The sequence below is a fragment of the Triplophysa rosa genome, linkage group LG1, assembly GCF_024868665.1.
Source record: "Triplophysa rosa linkage group LG1, Trosa_1v2, whole genome shotgun sequence".
Lineage (NCBI taxonomy): Eukaryota > Metazoa > Chordata > Actinopteri > Cypriniformes > Nemacheilidae > Triplophysa > Triplophysa rosa.
This window is the reverse complement of record NC_079890.1, coordinates 12,182,362-12,202,788: the sequence shown is the minus strand read 5'-3', so window position 1 is coordinate 12,202,788 and position 20,427 is coordinate 12,182,362. Positions and strand designations below refer to the sequence as shown.

The 20,427-nt window shown below is 39.4% G+C and overlaps 2 protein-coding genes across 5 annotated transcripts; one reads left to right on the top strand and one right to left on the bottom strand.

The window, feature by feature from the left end:
• Positions 1–164: 164 nt before the first annotated feature.
• Positions 165–11,579, top strand: si:dkey-183c6.8 (protein O-GlcNAcase). 3 transcript variants are annotated; one of them, XM_057345847.1, is made up of 17 exons: positions 165–482; positions 1,874–1,925; positions 4,032–4,129; positions 4,682–4,812; positions 4,913–5,084; positions 5,233–5,331; positions 5,469–5,738; positions 5,867–5,953; positions 6,104–6,543; positions 6,675–6,849; positions 7,160–7,216; positions 8,247–8,332; positions 8,499–8,603; positions 9,030–9,121; positions 9,745–9,931; positions 10,037–10,193; positions 10,275–11,577. In XM_057345847.1, exons 1-17 carry the CDS (start codon positions 440–442, stop codon positions 10,409–10,411), a joined length of 2,388 nt encoding a protein of 795 aa, XP_057201830.1. In that variant the 5' UTR covers positions 165–439; the 3' UTR covers positions 10,412–11,577. The 3 variants fall into 3 exon arrangements, with proteins under 3 accessions (XP_057201830.1, XP_057201838.1, XP_057201847.1); XM_057345855.1 differs by having other exon boundaries at positions 6,125–6,543; positions 10,275–11,573; XM_057345864.1 differs by lacking the exon at positions 4,032–4,129 and having other exon boundaries at positions 10,275–11,579.
• Positions 10,663–20,193, bottom strand: si:dkey-183c6.7 (urea transporter 1). 2 transcript variants are annotated; one of them, XR_008963839.1, is made up of 7 exons: positions 20,052–20,193; positions 19,135–19,324; positions 18,584–18,712; positions 18,271–18,463; positions 17,391–17,538; positions 11,944–12,191; positions 10,663–11,866 (listed from the first exon to the last, which is right to left on the bottom strand). XR_008963839.1 is itself a non-coding variant. In XM_057345878.1 (6 exons), exons 1-6 carry the CDS (start codon positions 20,164–20,166, stop codon positions 12,052–12,054), a joined length of 915 nt encoding a protein of 304 aa, XP_057201861.1. In that variant the 5' UTR covers positions 20,167–20,193; the 3' UTR covers positions 10,663–12,051. The 2 variants fall into 2 exon arrangements, 1 of the variants encoding a protein (XP_057201861.1); XM_057345878.1 differs by having other exon boundaries at positions 10,663–12,191.
• Between the last annotated feature and the right edge of the window lie 234 nt (positions 20,194–20,427).

Genomic DNA, 20,427 nt, shown 5'->3' with positions numbered 1-20,427 from the left:
TTGCTATTTTACGAAGATCGTTTTGCACGTTTACAATAACCGATGCATATTTAAGAGTGAAAGACATGAAATAAAATCGTTTTTAATCAAATCATATGTGTTGATGTGACACACGCTGACCGCTAGGTGCCGTACGCTGCTGATCTAGCCATACAGTGATCGGCATTGAGCGAGCAGACAGGAGGCAGACAACAGCTGACATAAACGTCCACGTACGACAGTTTGCAAATGTTTGATCATTATAAACAACACGTATCTATCAGAATAGAATCAGAAATAAATCTCCAGGTATTAATATGAGTGGAGGCTTCAGTTTATGAGCTCCGTGTGTGTCGGAGAAAAGGATGCTCGGATGACGACTTCAGTCCGGATGAAGGAAGCGCGGAGAGACTGAAACATTCGCATCCATCCAGAGCAGCTCCGACGGACAATCACAGCGATGATGGAGGGGAGAGACGATTTTTTATGCGGGGTTGTTGAGGGTAAGTTGAGCAACACATTATTCATGGGGTTGCTTATGTGGGAGCCATAAATACGAACAAGTATAAATGGGATTTATTGGTGAAACGTCTTTAAGGTGGAACAGTGGTTGGAGACCGTTGTTTGCTACAATTATTTACTGAAAGCAAACCAGCTTTATGGAAAGCATAGATTTAGACAACTTATAATTAGCCTTAAAATATCAATTTCTCATATTTGGGCTAGTAGGGCAATTCATCTTATTAAGCAGCCGCTGAGCATCCTGGGTATTTATTTCCATATATAAGCAGCTGGCCAGAAACCGTACTTAATAAGACACAAACACACACTCTCACTCCTCTTTTCTCGCCAGTGGACACACATGCTTGTTGGGCAATTAATTGGCATAGCCAATCTTCTGCTCAGTAGGCGGTTTGTCCCAGCTCTCCAGTGGAAATGTCACCCTGCTGGATGCCAGTAGCTTTTTCTCACTGACCTACTTTCATCCATGCTTACAAATTTAGTACCACAATGCAATGAGCATAAGTGCTGTCACCAGAACATATGGAACAGAGGTTTCAGGGGAGTAACACCATACTGGTAATTATTACAGCAAACCAAGCAGGTATATACTGTATGCATGAATTGTTTTGGCAGCCAGATGAACATAATGCAGCAAAATCCAACACTCAGATTGCTGCAGTCATATGTTGCCCCTTATAACTTTATACATTTACAATCCAGTAGAAAGTGTTTATAAGATGTGTTACATTTTTTTTTACCAAAGTACAGGTTAGCTTGAGTTTACCCTAGAGAATGGTTACAATAAAATGTAAATGTGGATATGCATGTACAGTAACTTAGATGCACTAGTTTATGAACGCTATACCAAAATGTAATGAATGCATTTTAATTGACTAATTATATTACTTTTATTTAAACTAAGCTTACAGGAAATGACGTGATGTGTAGCCACTATAATAGAGACTGTTTAAAGTAAAAACACTTAAAGTTTGGATTTGGGTTGAAGACCAGTAGCTTGGATCATTATCATTGAACAGCTTCACCACACAGCAACTATAGGAAGGCGGTAGGCAGTGGGTTGAATGAGCTAATTCAAGTAAAATCTCCTGAGGATTTACTGTTCCATTTCTATTTACCATCATAATTGACAATCTCTAAAACTATCCCTTTGGCAATGTCCCTGGCCAGTACTGTATGATGGGTTCAGTGCTAAACCTGTAATTCAGAAGCTGCCCAACTTCACTGGCTTTTTGAGTGGGTTGCAAAACAGAGGAGGTGGAGGAGACCAGGAATACTTTGCAATGGTTATAAAACTCTTCCTTGTGCAAATAGAGAAAAAATACACTTATTTGGGGGTTTATATGTGATATGTGTATATTCTACCGTTTAGGTTTCTATGGGAGACCCTGGTCAATGGAACAAAGGAAGGTACTCTTTCAGTGGTGAGTATTTTGATCATTGACTACTCACAGTTTCAAAGCACACATCTTTTGGAAACTTGGCTTACTAACGGAACACAAAAACCCATCACTAAAATATCACATTTGAGTCTTACATTATGTAATAGGGGCTTTTGGTCTGGATCAAGTTGATGCCAATAGTTATGGTGGTATCAGTGCGGTACAGTAAGGCTGCCCAGGGGGCGACATAGAGCAGCTGGCGTGTAGCAGAGGTGCAATAATGTGTGGGCACGGCAGAGAGACAAATGGCTTTTTATGACTAATGACTTAACACTGGTGCCAGCATGAATCCACTGAACCACAGTTTCACAAATTTTCATACATTAGCTGTGCACATATACGAAACCGGTGGTCAGGGATGGCTTCAGTTTTCACTAGCGCATGGAGAATGGAGTGTGAATGGAGAATGGAGTGTCAGTAACAGTTGCCATTGTTGTTCAGTAATCACTTGAAATCTTTGCGCACTTATTTATCTGTGTTTTGGTTGTGATCAGTTACAGAGAAATAAAAGTGTGTGGGAAACCATCTGCACAGGAAGAGAGGAGAGAAACAAGGGAGCAACCTGCCCACACATGTAGAGAGAGAGAGAGAGAGAGCGAGAGAGAGGCACTGGGCCAAACCAGTCCTGAACGGATGAATAGTGCAGGAGAAAGTGATGAGAAACTTCACACACATCACTGACAGTGGAGAGCATGGCTTGTGGTGATGAGGTGGATGAGAGATAAACCAGGTTGGAGAAGGGATGGGGGTATGGTGAAAGAATGATAGATTCTGTCTGTGCATTAGGATTTTAAATGGCTTTGGGAGAGATAGAGACTCAAAATTAGCTTGTACAGTATGTGTGCTTGTGCGCTTCCAAGACTTTACCCTTTGGGGAGGTTCTTTAATATTTCAAACAAGCACTAGCTCAATGTTGGTCTATTTAGGGAGTCTTTCTCATGAGATGACACATACGTATCATTAACAAGTCTAAAGTAGCAAATGACTTCACACGCATTCTATTGTTAGCAAAGATGTAATTTTGGATTTAAAACTTGATTAGGATGCAAATGTTGGATCTCATATTTTCATATCTTTGGCAGTCGTGGACTAATGGTTAGAGAGTTGGACTCGTGAACAACATTTCGGGTATGGGTCACCATATCTGACAAATAGGTCACTTTCATAATCTTGTAGATCATTTGTAAAAACGTATTTTGCACAAACCTTTTCGGTTTTATCTCAGACGTCGGTTTGTAGTTGAGCTTACACTGCCCCAAAAATGCCAACAACACCAAATTCCATCAGTTGTATGTCTTTGTTGTACTTAAAGTGATAGGTCACCCAAAAATGAAAATTCTGTCATATTTACCCTCTTGACTTTTCAAACCTGTATGACTTTATTTCTTCCGCAGAACTCAAAAGAAGATATTTTGAAGAAAGTTGGTAGCCAAACAGCACTGGACCCCATTCACTTCCTTTGGTTTTGTGTCCATACAAAAGAAGTTGAAAAGAAGGTCCAGTTAACTACATTTTTCAAAATATCTTCTTTTGTGCCTGCGGAAGAAAGAAATTCAAACAGGTTTGAAATGACTTGACAGAATCTCTATTTTGGGGTGAACTATCACCTATCAGTTTGACCATGAAAGTATGACAATTTACATTCTAACCCCTAACAGCTGCCTTTAAATGTTGGCTTTCAGTGTGAACCAGACTTGTACACAGCAATTTAGCATATTGACAATCATGCACATTTCATTCACTCATATCCTTGCTTACGTGTTCAATTAAAGGCCATGATTATACCAGACATAGAAACGATTTACTTATTTATAGATGTATACATCTTTCAGATCTTTTTTCTCTGCAGAGAAATCGACCGTCTGCTGTTGGTAAAGCCTGACTAATTCTCTGCAGGAAATGTGACCCCTTATATTATTAATGGTGCATGATAGTGCAGGGATCAATGGATACCTCTGTTTCCACTTCTCTCGTGCTCACTGTCTTAAGACACAGCATATTTTGCAGAACTTGATGGAACGTCCGTTCTGGATTGTGAAATAGTATTTCTGCTTATTTGTTCACTTTCTCTCTTGTTGCTGCCCTCAGGATGCAGAGATGGGGTTTGAACACATATCTTTATGGTCCAAAAGATGACCTGAAGCACAGGTTACTGTGGAGAGAGGTTTATTCTGCAGAGGAAGAGGGTACGATATAGTATGAGGCAAAAATAGATATACAACATTACCTTTACATCGTATTGTATCTCCAAATTTCTGTTATTTTACTTCTATAACTGTTTTTTTTAAATAATCAACAATTATTAGTGTTTACACTTTAGCACATGCATTATGGAAATAGAATCCATCACTGGTGCTATGCTTCACATACAATTTTTAGATATCTTCTAATTGTGGCCACAGCAGAAGTGGCTAAATCCATTTAAAGCTGGCCTTGTTACATTATTAATATGAAAATATCTCATATCTAGAGAACATAATTTGAGCAATTCAATTTTAACGCTCATAGACATGAACATTTTGAGAGTATGATATATAGTTATATTAGCTAAGATATACCGTTAGGTTACACTAACCAGCCATTAGTGTAAGAGGCAGTAGTCTCTAGGATTTCATATCTTCACCAATAACACTATTTTAGATAAAGCGTCATATTTTATATATCTGCTTATCTCTATAGGCACTATATTACAAAACTATTTATTGGTAATTGTATGCTGTCACTTTTTCTTTGTTCAGCTCAGTTGAAAGCTCTGATTGGTGAAGCCGAGTCGAGGGCTCTGAGGTTCGTATACGCTATCTCTCCTGGTCAGGACATCGTCTTCTCAAGTTCGTGTGACCTCACGCTGCTCAAACGCAAACTCAGACAGGTGTGAAAACTCGCTCCAAACCTAATCTGACATTTTAGCTGTCACACACTGTACTGTTTTGACCATGAAGCTCTTGAATGCTTGTGTGTCTTACCACTAGGTGGCAGAACTGGGCTGTCATGCTTTTGCCCTCTTATTTGACGATATTGATCACTCCATGTGCCAGGCCGACAGAGAAGGCTTTTCCTCATTCGCTCACGCCCAGGTCACTGTTGCCAATGAGATCTTCCGTTTCCTGGGGAATCCACCTGTCTTCCTATTCTGTCCCACTGGTAAGATGATGCATACACATTTTTTTAGGCTTGTCGTAGTTCATTAACTTATTTATGCCTATAATCTAAAACAAAGCTTTTACTTACAATTTTCTCTTTTCTATTCAACTATATTACAGTGGTTTTATCTTTGTTCTTTTCCATCTAGAGTACTGTAGTTCTCTGTGCACTCCTAGTGTGTCAAAGTCGCCATACCTGTTGACAATTGGGGAAGACCTGCTTCCCGGCATCTCCATAATCTGGACGGGTGAGAGACATTTCTTTAAAAATTCACAATCAGTGTCATTTTATGTAACACATGACCACATAATCTGTATATAAATCTATGACCTGTTTCTAGGGCACATTCTGACATTCACATGTTTGATCATCACTCTCTTATAGGAAAGAAGGTGATATCACGGGATTTGTGTGCTGATTCACTAGCAGAGGTCCAGTCTGTGATTCGACGGCCACCCCTCGTTTGGGACAACCTCCATGCCAATGATTATGACTCCCGACGTGTCTTCCTGGGGCCCTTTAAAGGTCGCCCCCCCGGACTCAGGGCTCATCTGAGGGGTCTGCTGCTAAATCCAAACTGCGAGTTTGAAGCCAACTTCATCCCTCTACACACCCTAGGCAGCTGGCATAAAGAAGGGAAAGAGGAAAGGAAAGGTGGGTGTAAAGAAGGATGCCATTAACAGATAAAGCTAGACATGACTGGGAACTTTAGGCATAACATTATAGATAGTGGCTGGGATGGGCCAAAATCTATTGTTGCTGACCCAGTGTGACCTCTGTAGGTGATGAAGAGGGTTACGGTGTGGAAAGAGCGCTGTCAGTTGCCCTGCAAGACTGGATGAAGGAACTCAGCCTTCCTCTTCAGCCTGGTACAGCTTCCCCCTGCATGCACCCTGGCAAACAACTGACATACTGTCAGATATATCATTATTTCAAGTTCACCCACAAATAAAAAAAACCCATGTATTTATAAAATGTATTTTTTGTTGTAATGCAAAATCTGAAGTTTTTGCCAACAGAAATGTATCGTCTTCCTTTAGGACGGCAGGTGAGGTCAACAGACCCGAAGCCTTCATTGTCCTCTGTTAAATCAAAGTCCTCCGATAGCTCAGACAATCAACATGAAGCCAAGCCCAAAACTTCCATAACCTCTTCCCGGAGCTCAGGGGCACTTGCTAGCGATGAGATCCCAGCTGACCCTGTTACGGACCAGGATCTGGAAGCCGGGGAGAACCAGGTCTCCAGGAGCTCCAGCCATGAAAAAACCTCTAGAAGAGGATTGTGTTCTGGAAGGGCTCCTCTAAGTGAGGCCCAAATCAGGTTGTTGGTAGGGCTTTATTATCTGCCGCATGAACACGGCCCACCCGCTCAGAGTCTTATGCAGGACCTCGCGTGGCTCAAAGCCAACTGTCACTGTGTCAGCGTCAACGGCAACGGAAAGAAGACCCCACAGCAGAAGGTGATTAGTGCTGATCAGCATCTAAATACATTCTGCCAGCTAAGGAATCATTTTCTATAAAATTCAGATTTCAATAGTTTATTATTTATTGAAGATCTAAATAGTGTTGCTCATGAAACTCTCTCTTTCAGGCAGAGGAATGGCGAGGCCGTGCGGGCCGTTTCCTGGCTGCGTGTGATGATGTGGCATTACTACACAGTGCTATGGTAAACAGCATCAATAGAGCTGTTCTCTATGACCTTTACCCTTACATCTGGGACCTGAGAAACACCCTGCTGGTGGCCAAGGCTTTCATATGCTGGCTAGGTGAGAGATGAGACAATCTCATCTTCTGTGGATCTAACTGTTAAAGCATTTCTATCAACAAATCAGATTTTAGCGTTAAATATAGATTTATGACTGGGGCTTGTATAACAATAGCATAACCCATCATTTTCCTCAGATTTTAGTGATTGGTCATGGTTGGGGTTATTGCTATGATTATTAGATAGTAATGTTGTTACAAAACCAGCAAATGGCATTGATCTAGCAACATGATCTACAGTTATGTTGTGTACTTTATGTGCAACTGCTAAAATCTTCTTACCTAATCTCCAGTTTGTATTTGTTTTGATAGAGGGTCGTATAATGAGTGAAAGTTCTCAACTTGGCTCCTGGAAGAACTGCTTCCACTGTGAGTAGAGATTGCAGTGCTAAACATCTATACACTGTATCAGATTCTCATGAATCTGACTTTAAATGAATCATTTTGCCTTCATAAGCATCACTGAATGTTTCTTTCTATTGTAGTAGTTGTGTATGAGTCTCTTGATTGTCCTCAATGTAAAAAGAGGAATCTCAACATCATACAGTTACTGCTGGACATGAGTCAAATATACAGAAATGCTGAAAAAGCAAAGACTCCTGGATGATTTTTCTGAAGATCAGTGGACAGTTTAATGACTCAGGACAAACAAGAAACCCTTAAACAACTATGACAAAACATAAAAACTGTCATTGATTGTTCAGGCAACATCATACAGTATTAAGAACCAGGGGGATGTAAACTTTTGACCTGGGCTATTTTTAGAAATGATTATTCTTTGGTGTGTACTTTGTTATTTCCTTCGTGAAATAACTTGTCCAGGGCAAGACTAAATTAAAAATAGGTTAAGTTTCAAAATTTCTCTTATTTTTCCAAAACTTGCAGCATTTTCCAAAATCTGCAAGGGGGATGTAAACTTTTGACCTCAACTGTAGGTTTTTAATGTAAAAATTCTTAGATTTATCTCATTTTGTGGTGAATTTACTGATTCCTGCAGTTGACACTATCTATTTTTATACAACTTTTTCTGTAAATTATATTTCATTCATTCTGCTGTAGCCTATATAGCACATACCTTGTACTACAATAGTCTATTCTTATTTTTTACTTGTACATATTTACATACACACATAGCTTTACACTCTCTATATCTTTATCTTATGTTTATTGTATTGTATTTCTTTATTTTTTATACCCATAGGCCCTTATTTAAATCATCTGTGTACTGTATATTGTGTTATGGTCTCTGTGTACTGTTGTTGCTGTTTCTGTGTTCTGGATGCTCCTGTCACCAAAACAAATTCCTTGTATGTGCAAACATACTGGGCAATAAAGCTCTTTCTGATTCTGATTCTGATTTCTTTCTGAATGACACTTGGGATTTTGGGATTGTTCGCAGGGTGTGGAGCCTCCTCAGGGGCGGAGCTACTGGGCATGGAGGCGGAACCGTGGGTATTTAAGGGAGGACTATCTGGAGAAGTGCAGGTGGGAATGTTTTTAGGGCTAATTTAAAAAGATATAATAAAATATTTACAAAAATGTGAGGGGTGTACTCGCTTCTGTGAGATACTGTATTTAGTGTAGTTTCTTTTTCATTTTTCTCTCTTTATCTGCCTCCTTTTCTTTCTCTGTTTCTTCTGATATGAATCAGATGCTTATGCCTGTGGGGACCAGCCGGGAGTTATTCAGTCACCCTCCTCCTCTTTTTCCCACCTGTCGACTTTATAACATACGGCCTTTCCAGCAGAAAGACAAGGTGACACTGGAATACTTAACCCCCCTCTGCCTCTTTGTTTATGCACTTAAAGAAATAGTTAACCCAAAAATGAAAATTCTGTCATCATTTACTCACCCCCAGATTGTTCAAAATCTGTATACATTTCTTTGTTCTGCTAAACACAAAGGTATTTGGAAGAATGTCAGTAACCGAGCAGATCTCGCCCCCAATTGACTCCCATAGTATGTATTTCCCTACTATGGCAGTAAATGGGGGACGAGATCTGCTCGGTTAGATCTTTCTAATTGAGACATTCTTCCAAATATCTTCCTTTGTGTTTAGCAGAACAAAGAAATGTAAACAGGTTTGGAACAATCTGAGGGTGAGAAAATGATAACAGAATTTTTATTTTGGGGTGAACTATCCCTTTAAGACACTTATGGCTATGTTTTTACACACCTCTAGGTGGCGCTGTACCGAATGGTACATCAGTTGTACCAAATGGGTAAAGGGAGCCAGGATGCTACCATCTCCCATCCAGACTTTATTGGGGATAGGTAAGCCCAGCTCTCACTCAAGCATATCGCTTTCTGTCCTTCTAAAACCTCGTATCTCCATATTTTGTGATTCTTGCCATAAATCAGTATTATTAGTCACCCTTAATATTTTTCACTGGGTTTTAGAAATATCTAACCAATAAAAAGTATTCAACTTTGACAACACAGTATTTAATCATTTAAAAAGTACAGTGCTGTTTTCCATTTCCTAAAAAACGGTGAATTTGGACACACAAGGTTTCAGAAGGACAGCGATATAACAACTTCTTCATGGATGTCACAAGTTTTATGGACATAACGTTAGTTCACCCAAAAAGAAAAATTCTGTCATAATTTTTCCATCATTGTATTCAAAACCTGTATATGACGCTTTCCTCTGTGTAATGCCGCAGTCACACTAGACTTTAAGAATGTGAATCTTGTATTCAGACATATTTGCGCTGCTGTTGTTTTTTTAAAGCTGTATTTTAAAGCGATATTATTAGCATTACCAACACCTAGATAACATTTCCTAAAGAATGTCAAACTATCCTATATCTATTGAAGTCTATGAAAAATACCAGGCTTTCTCTGGTTCTCACAAAACGGATAGTACGATACAGGTATGTGTGGTTATGTTTCAGGTGTCTGGGTGCGTCTCTGGCATTGTGCCCCGAGTACAGCTTAGTCTTGGAGGATGAACTGGGTGTGTGTGGGTGTGCTGTGGGCATCCTGGACGTGCGCTCCTTTGCCAAACGATGCCAGGCAACCTGGCTGCCTGCTATGAGGGACAAATATCCGTCACTCCCTCGTGGACATGCTGCAACAAAGGTCAGAAATAAACCTAAACACACCTAAACTAAAGTACGTCTAAAATGGTTCAATAGTATGTCGTCCTCAAAATATAACAACGTACACATCCCCATGTACCTCAAGGAAGCGCTGCTGTATTGCCATGACGAGCAGGACTACCCAGACTCCCAGCTGTATCATTTCCCATCTCAGCTCAAGCTTGAGGCTCTTCCTGAACTGGTGGACTGCAGCGTCAGTCGTAGCCTCATCACGGCTCTGCTGACAGCCCTCAAAGCTAACAGTGAGTCGGGGAGGGTTGACGTTTTGTCACCAGCTTCATTAGTACTGATTTATCACAATGTGTTTTATCCATCTTCCTCAGGTTCGCAGGGTGTATTTTGCGAGGTCCAGCCTACAGATGGCTCACGAATAGAATTTTTGACAAAGCTTGGATTTCTGGAGATCCTTCGTGGCGAAGCACGTCCCAGAGAAGGTGTAGTTTTGGGGAGGCTGTTGTAAATGAACACCAAAACAAACAGGAGGAATGATCACATTTGAGATGAACGTTAATATGTCTAGACCTTGAGCCAGGGTTCAAGTTGCATCAAGTGGCTAAAAATAAAGAATGTGTAGAATTGTATTAGGGTCTATTCACAAATCCAAACTCTGGGCACAAAAAACATGCATGGCAAGATTTTTTACATGAACCAATGCTGTCAGTCTCTATTAACTCATTCACACAAAGTCTGAAATATGGTGATGAGCTGATCTGTCTTTTTTGGGGGTTCATTTTTATTTTTAAGGATGTAAAAAATGTTTAGAGAAAAAAAACAAAAAACAGGCATTGAGTGTGAATTTATCTTTTATACTTTTGTGTTGCGTAGACTTACAGGGCTTTGGGCTTCATGGTTATAGTTCTGATTATGATGAAACAATAGAAAAAAATTAGAGCTAAACAGTCATCACTTGTTTACAGCTTTTCTTCACTAATCAAAACTGAAAGGGAACTCCATCTGTTGCTTTCTCTGCGCATGTGGAGCTCCTGTTGGTTTACATAAGTCTTTGGCTCTTTGGGAAGAATGATGTTTTTATCTATAGTGTCTGTATTGCTGTGTGGATGTAGGGGCAAAAAGCACAATGTTTCTCTTTTGTATTCAGCATGCACACAATCATTCCTCCAGCCAGTCATGGACAGGCTCAGGACATTTATAAAGCAGATGGAGACTTTGCAGACACATAAAAATGCTCCTCCAGTGCATCGAAAGGCCCTTGACCTTAATCACTCCTACAAGAATAATGAGCCACGGTGCATCTTGAAGGGTTTTGATAATACACAACTCATCATTCTTTAATACACACATGCACTAATTGTATGCACGTCTGTACACTTATATGCCTTTCAAACTTTTACCAACAGCCTTCTTCAATCGCCATGGCAATCAACAAAAAAAAACCACAATCAATTTTGGCGATGTTAGATATTGTTTAATGACGTTTTTTTGTACACTCATGGTAAATGAACTTTTGATTTTGCATGTTAACTTATTTCAACTTTTTTTTAAGACTTTCATTATTGTATAATGGAACATGTTTACAGCATTCAGATATTTTCTTTCTCGCAAACACTTTGTGCGTGTGTATGGATGTGCACAGCGCTATATAACATTTATAAAATATTAAACTCACTTTGTGTAGCATCCAATTTTCTTTTTTAAGTGTATCATGTAAAAACAAGTTTCACAGTGGTACTTTTTCGACATTACCCTATGCATCTATGCATTCTTAATTATAGCTGTCTCATACATCATCGACATTCGTATTGGCCTCAGCCCATTGGATGCCGGACTGAAAGTTTATTTCTGGGGAGGTTACTTGTCCCCTTGGGATTCTGTATTCTCTGAGGTTTTTCCCTGTCAGCAGCATCATCAAAGTGCCTGTGAGAGTAGCAGCCCAACTGGAGGCTGGGAGACCCACCTGCACAGGTAAGAGGCAAATACATAAACACTGACCACACAGTACAGTGATAATAATACGATGTGTTGTGTACTTACAAATGCTAGCAGGTTGCCCAAAGCAAAGTCTAAGTAAGATGAAAGAAAGGCTGCACAGGGAAGAACAATTAATAACTGAAAGAACGCAACTAATGTTTTGTTTGTGCTTTACTCACCACTTGCTGTAGATAAGAGGTGTGTTCTCCAATTTAAGATGAAATAAGTCACCACGGTCATAGAACCCAGAGCACCATTAAACCCCGCAAGGCCTGAGTACAAAAAGGCCCGCTGCACTGACACAGACAGACCTGAGAGGGGCGACAGAGATCGACTGCAAATGTTTCGCCAATGCAAAGGCGCTATTACTTACAAAAAAACGAATTCAGTTCAAACTGATAGAGATAAACTTATTGATCTTGTCATCTAAATTAAGGTATTCATGCTTCTTTCAGTCATGCATTCATTTGTCTGACAAGGAAGTATAAGACATACAGTGTAGGCATCAGGCCGACTCTTTTTACTCTCTTTTGACAGAAATGGCCTGATATCTGGTGTACACCAATGCATTTGGTTGTAACCTGAAGGTGGCAGTATATTTGTTATATAGCCTACTGTAGTTGGCTAGTCTGTTGTTTCAAGCAAGCACCCGCCTGCGTTTCCCTAGAGGTTCTTTTTATTGTATTACGTCTTCTCTCTAATGCACACTCTCTCTATCTCTCTATCTTTCCCTCTATGTTCCCGGTATACCTTTCTCTCTCTATTCAATAAACCCAAACCACACAGTCGACCGCAGACGTTTTTGCATTATTTGCTACGAATATGGGAGAATGGATTTAAACACTGTACAGTAGGCTAAATGTTACATGAAGTTGAGAGTCATTAGCTGACAGCATGATCAAATTAGCAAAATCATTTCAATGTGCTAAGAAGCATGTGTGAAAAGATATGTGTCAAGCTTGTAAATGATTCCAGTTCTATTTAAAAGAATAGTCTCCCAAAACTGAAAATTCGGTAACACAGGTTGTATAATTGTTAATGCGGATGTAACGCACCCAGTTTCTGCCAATCTCATATTAATCTTGACTACCTATAAAGTAGTATTGCATACTTCATATCTTCGAAGAGTCTTTAGTTTGATGACATTTATAAAAGACAAATACAGCTGTGTGATTATCTCCGAAAACAGGCGACCTCCTGAAGGTGTGCAGGGGGGCGGAACTAAAGCACGAGCACACATCATCGCATTAGCCCTGCATATCTCTTGATTCACTATAAATCCACGTTGTTTTCCTTATGCACGTACACGCCGATTGCCAACAAAACACAACAAGACATTTGACTCCGGTTCACTTGTGCGGTTCATGTCAGGCATCTTTTAGCTCTGGAACCGCCCCATCTATCAGTTTCAAACAATCTCCAAATCCAGCGTTATATCCACCGTTTATATAACATTCCTCACCGAAATGCAGTGAACAAACAAACACAGCTGAACTTCGTGAACAAAGGAGCACATTGACGGGCGTGCTCTTTCTCCCGCGCCGTTGACGCAGCGTGCTTCTCTGGGAGAATTGTCCAATAAAGAACTAAGAAAAGTTGTTACGTAAGGGAATTTCATGTTCGAAAAAAACTGGATGAATGCTGGGGAAGTGTATCGAGCACAGAAATACTACTTCATACGTCCAACTCGTTTTTGACAAGTTGACAATGTCAAGCATGAGAAGCCAGCACGTTTAACATTGAAAGAAGTCAGAATGCATGAAACACCATTGCACCACCCCTTTAACAATTGGTTAATGCAACAGCTAACATGAACTAACAATGAACGTTAGTCTAGTTAGACCACTTGGCAAGATATAAACACTTCTGGTTTTATTTATTTTATTTTTAAATCTTACATTAGACATCCTAAATAAAAGCATCTTATTTGTATAACATTTGGGCAGGGTTATACTTATACATGTTCTGTTGGTTGCAAATGTTTGTTTAAAGAACTGAAACAGGAAGTTCTTCTGGACCAGCGTTGGACTTTTGTTGCTTACGTTTTCTGAATGTAAATGATGGCATGTTTCTTTGTATGTGAGTTTTATTTTTGGATGAACTATTCATTTAAATGTATAGAACTGTCTGCTGAATGCTGCCTGCTAATGATATCATATATGCAAGGCCATTTTCTCACATGTGCACACACACAGGATGCTTAGAATGTACCTTGATAACATCCACACCATGATCTCTTTGACAAGAAAACATTAACAGATAACCTTCAGAATACTTTTTCATCTTCCCCTCAATTTGACCTTTTTGGATACAGCTGCTTTTAAAACATGAATAGTTCTCAAGTGCTCTCAGTCTCTCAGGAGACAGCAGACATTTGCACCATGAACAAGCAGTATAAAAAATTACATTCAGTACTTTTAAAAATATTATTATTATTATACACCATAGTAATGCAAAGCACTGTGGTCAAAATGAGCACCATGACTGCGCATTTTACATGACACTTTTGGGACCCTTAAAATTACATTGGTATGGTGCAACACTCCTCGACAATATAGGGTCCCAATAAAAGAGCTCTAATGCATAAAACCCTGCAGCGGGAAGGACATACCCAGACTTTTCTCCTTCCCTGTCTCATCTGGACAAGCATGCAGGATTAAAAGAAGTCCCGAATGGCTCATACCTTCTGTTCATTATCTCTTTTCCTCGATATTTGTCTCATCTTTATAAATAAATAAGTCTGACATAAATCCGTTTGCATGACTGCATACTCAAACAAAAACAAAAAAAACAGTGTTGCTGTTTTTAGACTGTTACAAATTGACGAATATCTGTAGATCTGTAGACACCATTGTAATATGTTGCATTTATGAAATGATTAGTGTGAGTCTGGAATTGTTTGAGCCATTGCAATTCGCAACCTCACCGCTAGATGACGCAAAATTTCCTACACTGGATCTTAAAATAGTACAAATAAGTTATATTACAAGTCATTACAACAAGCCAAATCTGCTTAACCTCAGCACTTTCTGTTTATTATCCAAAAACATAAACATCAGAACTTGAAAGAGAAATTTGTGTCTCTGCCTAGTTAGAGCTCTAGAATGGATTTGGTTGGGAAATCTAGGAGGAAACTGAATTTATGCTTAAAAACTATCATAAATCACACCATACCCCTTCTACTAGCTGAAACAGTCTGCTTCCAGTTGGTTTGTTATAGCGCCACACTATAAACAAACAAATCCTGGTACATTTACTTGCATGATCCAGAAATGGATGAAAGGTGATCCCAGCTGTAATGTACAAGTATCAATCAAAACAAAAGCTTTACGTAAACTCAAGTTGGTTTGTCAGCCCCCTAAAAGTAACAATCATGGTCTAGCATGAGCGAAAAGCAAATTTTATTCCAAAGATCACTCTGACTTTTATATACACGACTGAAGAAGTCATGTAGCCTAAATAGAAGGATGCAGTGAAAACCAGCAGACAGCACTACACTGGCCCATTCTTGATTATAAAGAACCCTGAACATTGACATAATCTTGTAAAGAGAGTCTGTGTTTCTCTAAGCTTTTGACTTGGAAGAGGCAGATGTTATTTCACTCTATATGCTTTCTGTCACGTATCCCCATGAAATGGACACATATTTGTAGTTTGAGAGAAACTGTACACCAGAAAGAAGAGCGTGAACCATTCATAAATGAAAGGAGAAAAGGAAGAGAGAGACAGATATTGATCAGAGAATTGGAATGTGTGCTGTATTGGATGTGTGCTTATGTTCTTATACTTTGGGGAGAATTTTGTCACCAGAAGTGACCTAAATCTGACCAAATTTCCGTTTGAAAACATTTAAACTACCCTCAATGTTCTGCTGATGCACAGACAGGAACAGGAAGATATTGAATGAGTGAGACAAAATGAAAGGGAGAGATATAGAAGAAAATACTTTTGTAAAGGGCAGACAGGGCCACAGGTTAAGATAGATTCAGTCTGCCTCAACAAACTGGACTTTAAGAGTAAATTACAGCAACCATGAGTACGTTTCAGTAGCTCACCACACACACACACACACATACATCAAAGTCTAAAATAATCTTTTGACTGTTGAATAGAATATTAAATGAGAGTATTAAAGTTTGTGAGTGTGAATCAGCCTGCACGGTAAGAAATGAAAGTAGTGGAAAACATAGTAAGTGTGTGTGTGTGTGGGTGGATGAGGTCTCTTACATCAGACTCCCCTCCCCCTTGCAGTGTCTCTGTAGCCTCTTTGCATCTGCTATGACTCATATGTCTTGGTGCTGATGTGTATCCAATAAAAAAGAGAGAGTTTGTGAGTATATGCGTGTGTTAGAGTCAGAGAAAGAGAAACAGACAGCGCAAAAACACTCCTCTGGAGCTTAAAGTCACTATGAAATTAGAAATGAAAATAATAATTTTTTTATTCATTGGCACTTGTCGTCTTTAATCAAAAACAACAAGCTTCAACGACATCTCTTCATGACGTAATTTTCAGAAAAGGGGTAGAACTATACTGACTGTCTAATGGGTACCGCTGGTGTATCAGGAGGAGAGCTGCAAACTGGCATTCAAATCTGCCTTCATTTTGTTAGCAAAATAGCTAAATTTAGTAAGTTAGTATAGCTGTTTGACACAGAAAAGGAAGATATTTTCTTTAACAGAAGTCACTTTTTAAAGACTACAATGAACGGCTCGTTGGGACTACAACAAGCTACTTCCTGCAGTAGTTATATCATGACGGCCAAATTTTACATAAACCCTGCCCCCTGGAACACGGATAGGGTAATGGGCCTGACATCTCAGCACACACTCTAAGTAGACCAATCATAAAGACTTGCTCAGCTTGACCAATCAGAGCGTTTCGGATGGAGGGACCTCATAGAGGAACTCAACAGCCAGTTTTCTGAGAATCCAGATGACGTGTAAAACACAGGTGAAATATATTAAGCATTTTTTGACAGAATGTTTAGCACATCATAAACACAATAAAGACTTAATAGGCAAAATAGGACCCCTTTAAACAAGATCAAGATCGAATAATGTACTCGTGTGCATCGGGTTGCTGCTTTTGACACAGCGTTGTTAAATAGTTAAATAAACAATGGCGCAAACAATCGTCTCATGTGCATTTCGGGTTAAATAACGTGTTTCTTAATGTGACAACTGAAAACCAACAGACTGATGAAAATGCGGCACATTTTCTCAATATGCGACATGCGGAACAAGGGGTGAAAATGCTGTGCGGTACAATGCAAAGCGGGACGGGTGGTCACCCTAATGGGATCCGAGAACTGTTTGGTTACAAGCATTAGTCCAAATATCTTTCTCTGTGTTCAGCCAAACAATACAGGTTTGGAATAACTAGAGAGTGAGTAATTCATGACAGAATTTTCATTTTTGGGTGAACTGTCCCTTTAAGATCTCATTTTAAACCCATAAGTTAGCCTGCAAAAGGACTTACTTTTTCTGTTTATGATTTCTTTACAATTTACCTGCCACAGTGCCAATGACAGACCCGAGGAGGGAGTGGACAGCCAAAATGGGCGAGAAAAGTAGAACAGCGACCAGGATGAGCAATGATGGCCCTATAGCCTGACACGCAAAGATCTGCCCCATGCCCAGCACCGCCCCCTGCAGGAGCTGATGAGAACAACAAATCATGATTTGTCATTACACTGACATCTGCTCTAAAAGTAACAATATTCACAAAATGCATTATTTGGTTAGACAGTTTATATGTAAATGTGAATCATCCATTTTCCCAAATACAAATTAGCTGAAAATCATTTTTAGGAGTACACTACAATATCCTATATATAGCCTGAAAGCTATTAGACATGAACAAAAAGCTTCAAAACCCATTTTTATTTCTGTATTTTGAAGATTAAAAGGAGAATGATGAAGCAAATCACTTACATCAGCTCAATGCTGTCTGTTTAAAAATACGTTTTGGAAGAGTTTGCTATTCATGTACTTTTTCATGTGAATCATAAGAAAATTTTGTAAATGTATCACTCACTGGCGAGATAAACGCTCGATATCTATTGCCTTAAAGTATGTTTTAATATGCTATTAAATGTGCCTCAGGCACATTAAATATTCATGATAAAGAGAAAGAGGGAGAGAAAATAACTAAAAATATATCAGCAGCATATCCGTGCATGTTCTCCATAGAGACTTTGTACGTAAAAGCACAAGATACAAGTTGAAAAAAAGGACAAAGTTGTGTATAAAAAAAGACAGTGACAGTGCATAATAGTCAGTTGGTGTGGTGTGCCAAAGACACTTATATTTTAAGAAAAGGCAAATTATGCTGCTTTTACATGTTCATTCAGCATCATTCAGTCATCACTCCTGTTTTTATTCTCTCACCTGTGACACATGCAGTTGGGTGTGGTTGGTGCTCTCTGGCGCTCCTGGTGGCAGGGCTGGATAGTTTGGAAAATATGGGTTAGAGGTGCCAGTACAGGCCAGATAGAGGAGGATGACCGTGTTAAAAGGAAAGACACTGACTGGTAAGTCCCACCGGTCCAGAATTGGAGCCAAACCACTCCACAGGAATGTCCTGAGACAGGACAGGAAAAGGCCTTTTAGAGTTTGGAAAGGTGAAATTTGATGTGCATTCATGGAAGTGTACAGGACAGACAGAAGTTAAAGTTGATATGAGTTTGAAATATTTTCTTACGTTGTAGCTCCACCAAGACACACAGGCAGCAGTAGCCACCAATACCATTCACCAGCAGAGCTGAACACACCCATCAGCAAAGCTACCAGCATTCCATTAAAACCATAAAGGCCACTTGATACCTCCTCGCTGAAGACACAAACACATATACACACTCATCTCAATGTTTACAAACATGTTGTGTTGTTTCAGCCCATGGTTGGGTCACAAACCCAAATGTTGGATTGAAGTAACATACATTTAAAAGTTGTATGTGTGCATCTGTGTGTGAATTATTTTACTTGAGGACATCACACAAGTGAAGCTATAACTGCATTGTTCGGTTGACCCATCACATTGGATTATATGAAGGAAAAGCTATCAATGCTCCTGTGGTTTATTTTAGATGCGCATCTCTTTATTCTCATCTTTGTTTTTGTGGTTTTTACCATTTTACCAACATGCACATACATGTTTATATGCACACTTTTGTTTTGATGCTTGTGTATGCATGCATTTAGAATTATACTGTTTGCATGGATTTGTGCATGTGTGGGTGTGCATCTCCTCACCAGTCCTGTCCCAGCATTACAGCTGTGAAGGTGGAGGTCAAGAGGCCGAGCATCCCCAGCAGAGCCTGCCAGGGGCTCTCCAGCAGTAACGCTGCCAGAATCAGAGCTCCACTCAAGGGGTTATTTACCAGAATCACTTGCGAAATCCCACGCAAACACCATTCAGCCAACTGCAACGGGAAGAATTTATCTGAGGGAGTAAGAGAAAGAGAGAGAAGGGTAAAAGCAGAGAGCAAAACATATACAAAGTTAATGTAGCTGTCATACACCTCTCTGATTCATATGATGTACTATAATTCTTAAACGTGAAGTTTTTTCACACAGTGTTTTGCAACATTTATGGTGCCAATACTACCGGTGGTTCTGGATTAAAACCAGAACACATGTATAATATATAAGATAGATATTTACTTTAATTTAAGAACAAATAAAGACTACTTTACTGTAAAAAAAATGTTTGTCGCTTTTTGTTGGTTCAACTTTTAAAAAATAAGTTACCTGGTTGCCTTCAAATTTTAAGTTAATACGACTTAAAAACATTAGTTAACTCAATGAATTTGATGCAAACTCGTTGTGTTGACTAATATTTTTAAGTTGAATTAACTCAAAATTTTAAGGCAACCAGTTCACTTATTTTTTGAAGTTGAACCAACAATATTTTTATAGTGTTTATGCCTATACACTCATTTCACGTAGTTCTTATACTTCATGACTTAAATATGTAACTGTTAAACAATCACAGGATTCAGCACAAAAAAATCTGCATCCAGCTCATGAAATAAAGTGCTGCACTTTGGAATGACTGACATTTAAAATCTGTCTTGCTTCTAAACATTGTAAACTCTTGTTTTACGCTTAAAAGTACTGATATATGTATTGATATGATCTGAATAATGTGTGTGGTATAGGACTCTTACCCTGCATTTGAATGTGAAATTGTTGCATTTCTCCGGTGCAGTACAGCAGTGTTTTAATGACACGCTGTTTGAGGCCTTCGGGCTGCTGTGGGGATGTTTTGTCCGAAATCCACATATTGTTTTTTCACAACCAACCCGTATGGAATTTCAGCCTGAAGTCTGAGTATTTTAGGCTCACCCCTCTTCACTTCCACTGGCCTCTCCCCCTACTGTGACTCTCTCCCCAGCCGTGTCCTGTTCTCCCTAACTGACCATTTTCTCTCTTCACATGTGAAGGTTAATATTATACATCTCTGAAATGCTGCAGTAGAAATGGGCAAAGTCCACATGCAGCATCTGGTCTCATCCTCTCAATCATTCACACTTCTGTTATTCT